Below are 13,991 nucleotides of genomic sequence, written 5' to 3'. Positions count from 1 at the left end.
TCAGAGCATGGGAGCTCTGCACAGGGGCTTGATTTCCCCTGAGGATACCAGACTGTCACGAAGACCCCCGTGCTTCGCGATATGACCGTGGTGATGCGACCTTGTCTGGGGTTACGTAGTCCACAGAAAGACCCCCGTTTGAGGATGGAGGGCCGAGGGGCTTGGAGACCCCCTCGTGTGTGCTGGCAGAGAGCCAGCAACTACAACTGCTGCCTGAAAGAGAAGAAGAAAGCCTGCTGCCTAGAGAGAGACCTGTTGCTCAGAGACTGGAAGGGGTCTTTTCTTCTTCTTCTCTCCTGGACTTTTATTTGGAGGGAGAAGAGATTTAGCCCATTGTAAATATTACTGTCATGGTAGAGATAGATATAGAGTTAAGATTGTATGCAGTGTATTATAGTATTTATTTATGTGTATAGTCTTTGTAATATATTCCTTTCCCCCATATTGAGTCTCGTGTTTTTGTCTGGAAAACCCATCTCACATGGGGTTGAGACTGTGGGAGGGGGGCTAGGAATCAGAATTGGATTTTGGGCCTTTTCAAACCATGACAGACAGCTTAAAATTAGATGGGAAGTAAAAAGAACCCCAAATTTATTATGTTTATCTCATGATTAATTTTCAGCCGGTCTCATAATACTCAGTGACTGGCATGATTTAACATTTGGAGTTGGCAATACAGCATACCATACAACTACACAACCATAAAGAGACCAATTCAAGCCTACTGTGGGGACTATAAGTTTGACTTGCCTGACATTTGCACATTTAAGCGTCTCAGCCATAACACCGCAGTGTTCAATACCAGAGCATCATGTACCTCTCCTGGGCTAAGAAAGATTATTTCTTACGTCTAAATTCTATCCATACAGACAAGACACCACTATTTAGAGTTCTGTTTATTATTTGTGATATATTTCAGTTATATTTAAAAACTATAATTTTTTTAAAAAAGTTATGAACACCTGCTTTTGACATTGTGCCAGTACACTTTCTGCTACACTGAATTACCAAGTTTGTGCCACCACTAAGACAAACAGTATCAAAGGGAAAAAATTAGAGAAGAAGTACTTCAAGGTAGAATCATAGAGTACTTAGGATTGGAAGAGACCTTAAAGTTCATCTAGTTCCACTCCCCCTGCCACAGGCAGGAACATCTTCCACTCAGTACCAGTGAAACTATAAAAATATCATCTTGAACCAAGATAAAACCTGTAAATATTCAGATAAACAGAAAGACAAATAGGTATTCTTAAAACCACTTTATATTTTTGTATTTTAAAATAAAGATTAATTCTTAATGTGAATATTCAATTTCTTGCATATAATAGCATTTCTTGAGTGATGATAGGTTCAGCTTCAAGATATACTTTTGTCATCTGTTAGTTAATGTAAGTACTGGTTTATACATCCTGTGTTTCACATAATCATCTTTGTTGTGCTTCCCACTGCACCTTGTAGCTAAACAGGTTTTCTGAAAGTCAGTGGTAAGATGTACTTAATCTGCAGACCACAGAAATTACTTTTGTAACAATTATAATTGCACTGTTCACAAACTGGCCCATGTTTGTGATAAACCCATTTCTCTGTTACGTCCACAAATAGTACACCACAATTTTTCATTAAAGGAAAAAAAAAAAAGATAGACCAAATTGATAACTCTGAATTCTTCACATTTGACAGCCCTGATGTTAAACTTTGTTTGCCAGCTTTAATGGACCAAGCCTACAGTACTCACTGTGACTGACCTATGCGAGCATCCTCTTCACTTTTTGTAACATAGATCAAAATCAGAATCTTAAGGAGCTTACAACAGCAATTATTTCACATGCCTGAATCTTTATGTTTAAAGTTATTTCTGTTGCTGAGACAAGCACCCAAACACTTTCAAGTCAGCTTTATAATCACCTCTGCAGTCTTAATTCTACTTTTCTAATGCCTATTTTTTGCAGTGAAAAAGGTCCTCTAGGAAAACTGGTAATGAGATCAGCAAGTGTATAACTAAAACCTGCACCATGATGCACATACAGGATCAAATTTACACAAATGCTGTAAAGCTTGGGCATCCCAGCATAGCAATACTTCACTTGGAAACCTATCTGCTAATTAATGCTTTTTTCCAATGCTGAATGACATCAGCACTTCTTTTTTGCCCCTAAAAGGAAGGCAAATCTCACCACATAAAACGGCACAAAAGCCAGATACAAAATGGTGACACAGTTTCTCTCTCTTGGTGGGTAGTAAGCCCTGACTCTTCAGCAGGAGCCTTATGCCCAAGTCTTATTTTCAGCCATGCTGGAGAACCCAAAAAGCCCGCAGTGGTGCCAGGAAGGAGGAGAGCTTCTCGCTGCAAGGATACACATCACCTTTCCCTCTACCTTCCCTCTCCCCCACCGCTGCCCAAAAGGGGCTCAGGGTTCTCACCAGAACACTCTTCCTTATTCAAAGTTTCTTTCATTAAAAAAAAAGAAAAAAAAATTGCAAGAGTTTTTTATAAGAGAAACTGTTAGGCGACCATAACCACAAGGTCACCACTGGCCCCCTCTGTAATTACAAGTGCGCCTATAAACTAATACAGTCAGTATTAATAGTCAGTATAAACAACACAGGCAACATCATGGCAATTAGCACCTTTCAAAGACAGAAAAAATGCTTTTATGTTTAAGCACTGTAGAGCACAGCCTTTTGCCAGTAAAAACAGAGCATATGTCTTAATTTAAACATTTGCTCAGCATGTTTTGTGCTACTTCCTGTGTCTTAAGCATCTGCCTGAATTCCCTAAACAACCGTGAGAAAACGACACTTTCCTTTGCTGATGAATGGCAAAACCTAGTGATATAGAAGTTCATCTTGTATGCTATTCTGCAGTAGCAAGGGTAAAGGTTATTCCAACAGTAACTCATGGAGTAGTGGCAACAACAAACTTCTCAGTAATTACCAGGACCTTTCCACAGAAAAGCTGCTCAACAGGTCTGAGGAAAAGAAAGCATAGAATCTTGTTTCAGAACTTAGCAGTTATTAACAAGTAAAAGATTTCTGGTTTAACTCCAGAATAATACATTTTCTAACTTTTCATAAGCTTCTAAGCTTTTCTGTTGGCTTCAGAGGCTAAATAACCTAAAACTGGGACAAACAAGCCTCAGTTGTCAAACTGATTTGACAGCCTATTTTTTACATTTTGCAACTTTAATCGAAACACCACTTGTTTTTCTCTCCCTCTGTAATAGTCCTGTGTGAGCTGCAGTCTTCAAAATTTCACTTCTAATCTCTCTCATTTTGAAGTTTTCCAGTTCAGTTCTGATTACCCACTGCCTGTATCTCTATTAAATCTTTCCAACTGTTTACAACAGAGAACAAATTCAACCAGTATAATTTTAGTTCGCTTTCCAGCTATTTTTCAAACACAAGACTATATACACTCAACTACTGAATGTGTCAAAGAAAATGTCCACGCATGCACGCATATAGATTCATGCTGAGCCCAGACCATTGCCAAAAAATAAAAAGGAAAAAGAAGGGTGCATTTTTGTGTTGCACAGGTAGCACGCACAAAACCACTTCTCTGTGATATATGTGTTTTATCGCTACGAAGACGAGAAATGGTCAAAACTCTGCCCTAAATTAAACAAATTGGTTCCCATCCTCAGCCCTTTACCAAAATAATTTACTAATGCTTAAGAAGCAAGCAGACTAAAGGCTGGGATGTCATTACAGCCCATATATTAACTCAGTCAGCAATAAATATCCCCCTACTCTCCACACTTCTTTCTTAAATAGCTCACTATAAAGCCCCAACCTAATTAAAAACAGCTTTCTCGGCAACAGTGGCCTTGATTTCACTTATTTACACATTAACTGCAGCCTCCATTTGGCCAATCCAGTCTATTCCCTCTACCACACAGGGCTTTTTATCTGCCTTGGACAGTATTTTCTCCAGCAGATGAAGTAGATGCTGATTGATTTGCTGTCGAGCATGGTAAATTAATAGCAACAAATTGCTGAGGGCCCCATCTCGCTGCTCCACCATGCTTCGGCAGTTTTGCTTTATTTGCTCCATGATGGGCAGCAGTCAAGCCTCTTCAAGTCAATTTCTTCTTAACAACCTGCAATACTTTTCAATGGTGAAAATAGAGCTATTCCTTGTAAGACAGAAATCAATATCCTATTGCCCTTAGAAAATGCTAAACAAGCAGTATTGGCAATCCACTTGGTACTAGAGGGTATCAGATATAATGCAAATCCATACTGCTTCCCTCCTCATAGTTATTACAGTTTGCTAAAAGGTTCCTAATGCCATTTATCATCATTTACTATCGACTACTGCAGCTATGATTATGACATCCTATCAGCTAGCAGAGCCCTTCCATTTCTATCCAATTAATATTTTAGCAGCACTCAGATGGTTGCTGCCCAAGTCTTGTAACAAAATCTACATGGATTGGACTGATATTTTTTTCCTGTGATCTTAAAAAGTCATTTTATTTATTTTTTAATACCCAGCTTCTTGAAAGATTTAAATTTTCTTTCAAAAAATGCTGAAATCCAACATTCTAGCATGTGAATTAGTTCAAAGACGAAGGTCTAGCATAAAAGCATGAATCAGAATTTATGTATTGACACCTTCAAAACACATAGTCAAAGGTGAATACTGTGTTTTATTTATGCTTTCCACTAGTTCCATTCACAAATATCTGTTGTCTGTATCCAAATATGGACACTTATTTTAAGCGATGATTACAATTCTGATTTAAAACATTCAGCAAGCATATTTGATTACAGCAATTTAAATAAACTGTTACCGTAACATTAAAAGTCCAATTTCAGAAATTAAACTAAATGACCACCACCAAGTACCAACAGTATATTAGAAACACAGAGCAACACGTCAACTATTCATTCATAAACTACTGGCTGAGCCTCTTAAAAACAGATGTTAAAAAAGCAACTTAGTAAGAAATGGGCATCTTTAGACAACACTCAAACATTATTCTGGTATTGAAATTAAAAATTGTAGGGACATATCTCATCATACTGCAACTCAAAATCCCTAACTCAATGCCTTTTTTTCTGGAATGTGTCCATTTTGAAGCTCTATTGATCCTAATACAGAACATCAAAAATCAGCTTAGTATTTTAGGCTGTAACACCATATGTGACAGCTTACCCTACACTCATCTTAAAAAAAAAAAAAATACTAATTCTACCAGTCTAATGCTATTTACTCAGTTACCAAAATTTAAATTAATTATGTTCTCAAACATAATTGTTAAAAATTGGCAACATTATGCAGGCTTAATTAAGATTAAATCCAATTTACTAAATGTACTTTAATTGGTACTAATTACATTAGCTTTCCTTTCAGAATGACAAATTCCCCATAGGTTTCACTTTAATAGTCTTCTATCAAAATCAACACAGGATGACTGACGATGAGCATCACACAAGGGTCAGGAAGAGATGCTCTTCCCCCTCGCCCTGCCCCCAGACACACAGGCACACTCACTACCGCTGCTTTCTGCACCTTTATCCTTCTATCAATTTGCTAAGTCACAGAGTCATGACTCCATCACACATCATTTTCTGTTCCAGTGAAAAATTTCTCTAAAAATAAATACTCTGTGGCTGGGAGCAGCCAAGAAGAACAGAAGCTTTAACAGAAAAATACACAAAGGTTTCAAATATCAGGGCCACCAATTACTATATACTTCCAAGGACTCCAGGGAGTCCTGCTCTTGAACCCTTTGAGACGCAAATCTAATAAGTGAATAAGCCTAACCTGATCTTGAGAACTAGGCCCAATTACCCCGAAGGGCAACTTCACTGCATTATTGCCTGCTTTCCATTACAAGGGCATCAAGCAAGTACATCTGGAAAAGAACCTGAGAGGAACCAAGGCTGTCTGCCCAGAAAAACAAATAAAGACAGATATGCCTCTGTGCTTAACTGAAAAAAAAAGAAAGAAAATATAATAATTAGGTGGTTTGCAGGGCTGTCTGTATTTCATAATGTGATAAACTGCCCTCAGGATTTTTTATGTGATTGAATTTAGAAAGATGGGGGGAGGGAAGGGGAGAAGGAAAAAAAAAGGATGAACCACTCAGTTTCAGCCGAGTAAAATTCAAAGATGGGAGAGGAGGAAAAGGGAATTTAAGGTGGTGGACTAAAAAAGCTTTGCGCACATTAAATGAAGCAATCAATGCTATCTATACAAATACCAAATTGCACCCTAATGCTGTGATCATAAAGCAAGATGGAAAATATTTTGCAGTTGCTGAGGCAAGAGGAGAAAGGAAAAACACAACACTGTGGCAATAGACGGGGAGACATGAAAGACGGGAAATTGGTATCAGATTTAAGAATGAGAGAAATTTTCTTAGCCGCAACTAATTTAAATCAACATCTGACAAAATATTTCAGTGTTTTGCATGAGAGTACAATAGTTAAAACTACTAATTTGAATAGACTGAATGGTGATGAAAAAAGGTGTTTAATTAAAACTCAGTCCTTTGTAATCTCCACACTTAGTTGTCACTATTTAACTTCAGCACAGTATCACTGACGAGTCCATCACCATAGCTATATAAAATTTCTGAAGTAAAACATTTAGAAATTAAAAAGGCTTTTGCTGTGGGTTTTTTCCCTCGCTTAATACAATTTCATTACACATTGCCCTTGCAAGCTGATTTTTGTTGCACAGAATTTTGTGCAGTCAGTGTAAGTGTACCTACAACTAACCACTGTAAAAACAGGGTATCTGGAAATATAAACAAGTTTGACTGCAATGCTTGCTTTCAAATGCCCGTAAGAATTTGCTGCTTAGGTGGCCTGTAAAGACTCTGGTCTTTGTAAATTGTTTCCATATCTACAACTTTACTGAATGGGAGTTTGTTTGGTTCTGGTTTTGTTTTCTTTTTTTTTAAATTGGGATTTCAAACAATCTGAATATTCTTTTAAGAACAGACCCAACACCTCTGAGAGTCAATCACCAGCCTTGCCACCTGCATTCATTACATGAATCAGGTCCAGAGAGCCACCAGATACATAAAATCTGATCAGCCGCAATCACAGCCTTTTCCTGTCAACCATTTGTTAAACACATTTGTTGAGTCTTCATGGTACCTGTGAGAAGGACCCATAGGGGAATTCAAAAGGTCTACGTATACGTCTGTAAAATAACTTGTATGTCCAAGGTCCCATAAGCTGCAAAATGCTTTGAGGTAGGAAATCCCACAGTCTTTGTATTTGCATGCCATCTAGCATAAATGACCGTAATCATTTCTGAAGCATTGGGATGCTAACAGAATACAAAAAACAACATGAAAAAACTTTTGACTTCTATGTCTGCTTTCAACAGGACAAAGAAATCCTATTTTCACAACCCAGAGAAGGTCCAAATCTCTAACTTTGAACAGAAATGCATACAAAATAATTTTAAGGTGGTCTTTCTTCTCCCATCCAACCACTTATTTCTGCAGTTTACACTCCCCAGCAGCCCCTGACAAAATGCTCAACCACTTGCTAAAATGAGTTGTCAGTATTAAACTCTACAATATAAAAAGTTCCCTTACCGGAAAAGAGGTCAGATGTTTAATTTATTCTCCTCTAGAGAAGGCTGAAAAACACATATTGCTGAATAAGAAACTCTAATTTACACTACCGTGCTCCAGCTGACTAATCTCTTGCTAATCTTGGCCTAAGTGCTACAGTTCAAGGCATAAAACCCATTGCAGCCTTTAAGTATCTAAAGGGAGTCTACAAGAGAGCTGTAGAGGGTCTTTGACACGTAGTGAGTGATAGGACAAAGGGAAATGACTTCAAACTGAAAGAGGATAGGTTTAGTTTAAATATTAGCAAGAAATTCTTTACTGTGAGGGTTGTGAGGCACTGGAAGGTTGAGGATGCTCCACCCTTGGCAGTGTTCAAGGCCAGGTTGGATGGGGCTTTGAGTAACCTGCTCTAGTGGAAGATGTCCATACCCATGGCCAGGGCAGGGTGGAACCACAATACATTTAAGGTCCCCTCCAACACAAGCCAATCTACAATTCTATGCTAACACCCTTGTAGAAAGCTCATTTAATCTTTTGTGTTTGAGATGCTAAGACACTGGTTTTGGAAAAAAGTCCAAGTAAGCAGCCTGAGGGAAACACGAATATGGCTGTGCATCACATGCATTTGCAGCTCCAGCTTAAGTCAGTCTAGGTTAACCAAAAAGAACAGGCTTTTCCACATGCATTCCTTTTCCTAATACACACTCATGATGTAGTTATCTCTCAAAAAGTAAACCCCAAAGGTTTGAGGCCAGACAAAAATGAAGATACAACCAAAAACCCATCCCTATTCACATACACCCTCCCTGTGCAGTATAGGACCACCGGCATGTGCAAAAGTTACATGTGGAAAAAAATCAAACAATGCACAACTGGCAATCCAGACATAACCTACACAGAGTCTGTATACCATACATGAGATGGAAGATTCAGGGCCAGGTAAAGAACAAAAAAAATTCAAAATGCACTCAAGTATGCAATTAAAGCAAGTCACACAGAATACACATCTCTGTTAAGACTGATAGGAGAAATTACACAGAATAAATTATCTTACAACATATAAATTATCTACCTACCTGTTTATGCATCTCTATATTCAGCCCATAGGACATCTCGTAATACTAAGAAAAAAGAAAATTACTCTATTAGACTTTGCAATTCTGAAAACTATTCTGAAATTCACTTTGACTGAAACATCTGTACAAAGACATACAGACCTAAAAACACTTATTTGCCTTGAAGAGTTCCTGGGATTGGAAAGAGCATATTTCAGAGCAAACTTTTTTTTTTGCTTTATCTACAGTGCTTCATGTCAGATTTACAAAGAACAGCCACAAAACAAGGCAAAAACAGACAACGAAAATATCACAAAAAGTAATCATAACCAGAGTCAAACATTAGAAGCAGAAAATGCTTACAATTTTATTCCCTAGCACACATAAAAGATGCCAAAAAAACACACAAAGTGCTTCAAGCGTATAAACATCTAAATCAGCAGTGTCTAACAGACCGATTATTCAATATTTTAAATTAAAAACGAACAAAAAAACCCCCTTGCAATTAAATTGCAGGGATAAAAAAAACAATGAAAGTACATCCTGTTGTGCCTGAGTACTGCGGCAAACTCTGTTCAGTGTGTTATGTTAATACCAAACAATCTCCAAGACTTAGGCATATCGGGCATTAAAAAGACAACTGCGAGCCTTAACATTTGCTTGTCCTCATGGTTAAGATTTTTTCAAGGTTATTTAGTCTTTTTGTGAATACAACAGTAATACTTGTCATGTGCATATGGAAAACAGCTAATCTTTCAGAGATGTACAACAGAAGAGATAGCAAGAGCTCCTCTGTAGTTATCAGGATCCATCACGCAATTATGTATTTAGATATGTCTTCCTATGCATGTTATTTAACCAAGCAGACCACAACCACTGAGGAAATCCCTTTCACAGCTGAGGTCCCAGACATTCTCAATGTAGTGAAACACTGATTCAGCTGCCTAAGTGCAACAGTTCTAGGAAGTAGGCTTTGGATTTGCATACATTCATGTACAATTTTGGATCACTCCCATCATAGAAAAAAATATTATCCCAAACGAACCGTTTTATAGAGATATGATCATTAGGAGACATCCACAAAAGTGAAAACATCATCCCTGGGTACACTACGGAAGTTGTACATGGCTTTAAAGGGCCGACAAGTAATTTGCTAGCATTTGGAAGAAACGCCCTCAATTGCTTAAAAGCTGGTTTCACGCAGATACTAACCACTACAAACAAGTTAAAAGACCCCAGAAACTAAGGATTTATAATGTAAGCACTGATGTAACCTCAACAACAGCAGTGCTTACTACAATCTTCCTGTTCGCCTCCAGCAATCCAAATGTATGTCAGTCTCAGTATACCAAGCTAATGGACATTTAGAATTTGTTATGCAGCTTGCTTACCATGACATAATGTCGCTGCATCTCTGTCTTCTCACTGGCCAGTTTTTCACATTCTAGCTTTAAACTGTTAAAGACACAAAAAGTAAAAATCATGGATACTTCATGACAGTAAACTGACATTCCCCTGAGCACAGGCTACTCCCCTTTTCACACAATTCTCCAATACAGAAATATAAATGTATATTCCAGCTCTTGCTTGGGATATCAGGGTAAGGGTTTGCAATTTTCCATTTTCAAGCAACATTGTGCAACATGCTCATCTCCTAAAAGAACTGCATACATATGTGTGCGTACATAGGAGAGTATAATTAAAAGCTGACCACCGACACGGGTTCACAGAAGAAGCATGCCTATCTGTAGCAGTCAGTAGCTTGAGAAGCTACTAATGAAAACATAATCGGGGTTTCAGAGTTTTTATTTGAAAGAGTTTTAGAAACACCTCTCTCTTTCACTCGACCCGCAAAAGAATCAAATGCATATCACCACTACAAGAAGCAAAAAGTTGTGGATTTTAATTTTGCTTTTTGCTATTACTGGTGATAGAACTGCAAATAAAATACTGTAGGTAATTTAAGAATACCGTAGTAAACACTAACACCTCCGCTGTTTATTTTGTTTTCAGAAGCCCGTTAAGCAATCAGCCAAAAGTCACTTGTCACTTTGAGGACACAGCGCTGTTCCACCTAAGGATAATGAAACAGCTCGCCGCCCCACTTCCAGGTTATCAGCACTTGTCAATGAAAGGCGCGAGGGGGCCGAGCCAAGACAAGATGCGTGTCCTGAGCGGCATTTCGAAGAAAAGCAGAGGACGAGCCCAGCCAGCCACATATTTTTCTGTCAACACCCACCCACTCCCCGCAAGCAAAAGTGAATTAAAAAAAAAAAGAAAAGAAAAGGGGGAGGAAGAGGGGGGAAAAAAAGAACAACCACAAAACGGAAAGCGGGGAAAACAAGAAAATCTGCTAGCACCGCTCGGCTCGGGGCCCATGGGAGCCTCTTGCCCCGAGGGTTGGGAGAGGCGGCGGGATGCAGCGGGGCCGGCGGAGGAGCGCCCGGCTGGGGTGGGTCCGCCCCGCTCCCGGGCTCCGCCAGGGAGACCCGCGCCCCCGCCCCGCCGCCCCTCCGGACACCAGTGGGAAGAGCGGCGAGAGGAGAGATCGCGCGGGGCTCGGAGAAAGTATGCAGCATTACCTGTGGTACTGAGCCTGCAAAAACTGAAACTCCTCCTTTATCCGATCGCAGGACTCTGAAATGGTGAATTTAAAGGGCTGCGCTGGCTGGTGAGGAGCCTGCAAGCAAGCAACAGCAGGTCTTTTAATCGCCCGCTCTCGTTCGGCCGCCACCTCCCGCCCGCCGCCGCTCCCCGCCGAGGGCCACGCACCCGGGCTCTGCCGAGGCGCGATGCCCCAAGCGCCCCGCGATACTGCCCCGACGGGGCCGCCGGCGATACAGGCCGCCGACGGAGGAGGCGTCGCCCGTTTGGACCCCCGCACCGGCCGCTGCCGCGGGACGCGGGGCTGGCGGCGGGACCGCCGCGCACCGGACGAGGACAATTCGAACGAGCCAACCCCGACACGGGGCGGCGGCGGCGGCGCGGCGGACAACAATAAGAAAATGGCTACAACTCCGCTGTGCCCGCGTCGGAGCGCTGCCCGCGAGCCCGCCGCCGCCACTCACCGGGTGCCGGGTCTGTGGGTACATCTTGCTCAGGTCGCGGATCATCCACGCCGCTTCGGGGGGCGCTGGCGGCCAGAGCGGCGGGGATCACGGCTGCAGGCGCGGCGGCGGCGACGACGGGCAGGGACGCCCCGGCCCCGCCGCCCCGGGACTGGCGGGGCACCGCCGGCAGCAGCGAGGCGCGGCGGCGACGGCGTCCGTGACGCTCGGGGGCTGCTGCCACATCCCCCGGGGGCGGTCAGCGGGCGGCGCCGGCCGGTTCTCCCGAGCGCCGCCGCCTCTCCGCGGGCTCCGAGCCCCGTGTGGCGGAGGGCGAAGTGGAGGAGGGCGGGGAAAGCCCCTACGCCAGCGCCGGCGCGCGCTCCGCCAGAGATCCCCCCCGCCGACAGTTTTCCTTCCCTCCTGAAAACTTTTACTGCTGCTGCCGACGGCTCTCCCGGCGCCGGGCGGAGTGGGGCGCGGCGCCCCGGCGGGGCCCGCGGTTGCGGCGGGCGGGCGAGTGTTCCGCCGGGGCTGCGGGGGTGCCTGCGGTGCGGTGCCCTTTTGTGCGGCGGGCCAGTCCTCGCTGCTACCGCCCGGACAGCAACTCCCCCGCCAGCGCTGCTGGGCCGCTCTTTTCCTTTCTTTTTTTAAATTAAAAAAATAAAAATAGAATTAAAAAGATCGAGAAGAATGAAAAATACGGTACGGTCCAGGCAGCTTTATTTACGTCTTTTTTTTTTTTTTCTCTTTTTTCGCTCCTCGCCTTTCGAAACTCCGGGAAGTGGCAGAGGCAGCAGCGACGCGCGGAGCGGAGCCCCGTGCTCGGCTTGTCGGCGCGGTCCGGCCCTGCGCAGCCGCGTCCTGCCCAGCCTGACCCAGCCCTGGCCAGCGCTCCACGCCGCTCCGACCGCACGCTCTGCCGAGGTGACTCCTTTGACCAAATTTAGCAGCGGCTCGTCATTAACATTCTTATACATATTCACACAGCCGGAAGGCCGCCGCCGCGGGGTACTCTGGGAGTCGCAGTCCTCCCGGCGGCACCCCTGCCCGTGCGCCACCGTGCCGGGTACTACGTCTTCCGCCAGGCCCCGCGGCCCCGCGCCCCGCCCCCCCGCGCCCCGCCCCTGAAGGGCGGTGGCGGCGGCCAATGGGCGTTGGGCTCACGCTAATCGCCGCTCGGTATTAATGCCCATCATTTCGCCACTGACAAATGGGCGCACGAGCCCGCGGAGGGGGGCGGTCCCCAGCTCAGCCCCACGTGGGGCCGTGACGCCATGCGGACTCGCAGCCAATCAGACGGCCCTCCGCAGCCTCCCCGCCCCCGTTGGCCCACCGCCCGAGGCGGGGCCCGCAGACCGCCACCCTTCCGTGGCGCCGGCGCTCGAACAGGGGAAACATTTGTTCAGCCGTCAATCAAAGTAACGTGGGGCCGGTGTCGGCTGTCGCTGCTGCCGCCGCCGCCGCTCTTGCCGCCTCCTCCTCAGCGCTGGGCGGTGGCGCGGCGGACAGTGGGAGCTCCGCCTGACGCTCGTACCGCGGGCACCGGCGACAGGCGGTAATGAGGGGCAGCGCCTCGGGAAGGACGGGGGCGCGTCGCTTCCGCTGCCCCCGCAGGCTCCCAGTGTCTTGTTGGGGCTCACGGCGGGAACAGGAGGCAGAGCGCCTCTTGCGCTGCCCACAGCGGGGGCGAGCGCGGCCGTCCTGCCCTCGCCCCCGCAGGCTACGCGGGACCAGTCCTGGCTCCCTGCCCGGAGAACCGAGGAAGGTACTGGCGGGGCAGCTCCGGCAGCTCCATGGGTCCCACCCTGCCCAGTGCCGTGCTATAGTTGGCGAATGCGACGTGATTTAAGTTTTGTTGTTTGAGTTTTGCTTTGTTTTGTTTTTTTTTTCCCTACAGGCTTTGCTCGAGGAAGCGGTTTCAGGGACAGGACCTTGGCAACTTGAAGGAGCAAGGCTTGAAGGCTTACCCTTAAAGTGGTCCATTGTAACGCCACTTTTGTGTTCGACGGGGCGTCTCGGTTTCGGAGGGTGGCTTGGCCCTTAGAATGCCGCGGAACGTGCAGTACTCACACCTGGAAATGACCTGTGGAGGAGAAGGGACAGCTGGCTACAGCGTCGTCTCTCCATCAGCCAGGGCGGAACAACCTCGTCTGCTGTTCTGCAGGCTGGGGAGCAACTTCGGAGAGTGCCTTCTGCAGGGCTGTTACTGACAAGCTGGAGCGTGAACACCTGATTCCACACACACACACCACCCGAAAAATAACTGGGAAAAACCGCACTCTGCACGTAGTGGTGCTGTGTCCTAAAAAGACCCCAGAATTTTTCTGCCTAGTCCCACTGCA

The 13,991-nt window shown here is 44.6% G+C and overlaps 1 protein-coding gene across 2 annotated transcripts in view; it reads right to left on the bottom strand.

Moving 5' to 3' along the window:
- The window catches only part of TLE4 (TLE family member 4, transcriptional corepressor), a 101,438-nt gene extending 89,294 nt beyond the window's left edge, over positions 1-12,144 (bottom strand). For both annotated transcript variants that reach the window (XM_027670763.1, XM_027670765.1), the window contains exons 1-4: positions 11,668-12,144; positions 11,182-11,279; positions 9,991-10,054; positions 8,621-8,665 (exon numbers count right to left, since the gene is read on the bottom strand). In XM_027670763.1, coding sequence (XP_027526564.1) covers positions 8,621-8,665; positions 9,991-10,054; positions 11,182-11,279; positions 11,668-11,712 — 252 coding nt within the window. In that variant the 5' untranslated portion in view covers positions 11,713-12,144. The remainder of the gene's footprint in view (positions 1-8,620; positions 8,666-9,990; positions 10,055-11,181; positions 11,280-11,667) is intronic.
- Between the last annotated feature and the right edge of the window lie 1,847 nt (positions 12,145-13,991).

This window comes from Neopelma chrysocephalum, unplaced genomic scaffold (assembly GCF_003984885.1).
Source record: "Neopelma chrysocephalum unplaced genomic scaffold, ASM398488v2 Primary Assembly neopelma1_96936, whole genome shotgun sequence".
Lineage (NCBI taxonomy): Eukaryota > Metazoa > Chordata > Aves > Passeriformes > Pipridae > Neopelma > Neopelma chrysocephalum.
This window is presented reverse-complemented; position numbering and strand designations above follow the sequence as displayed.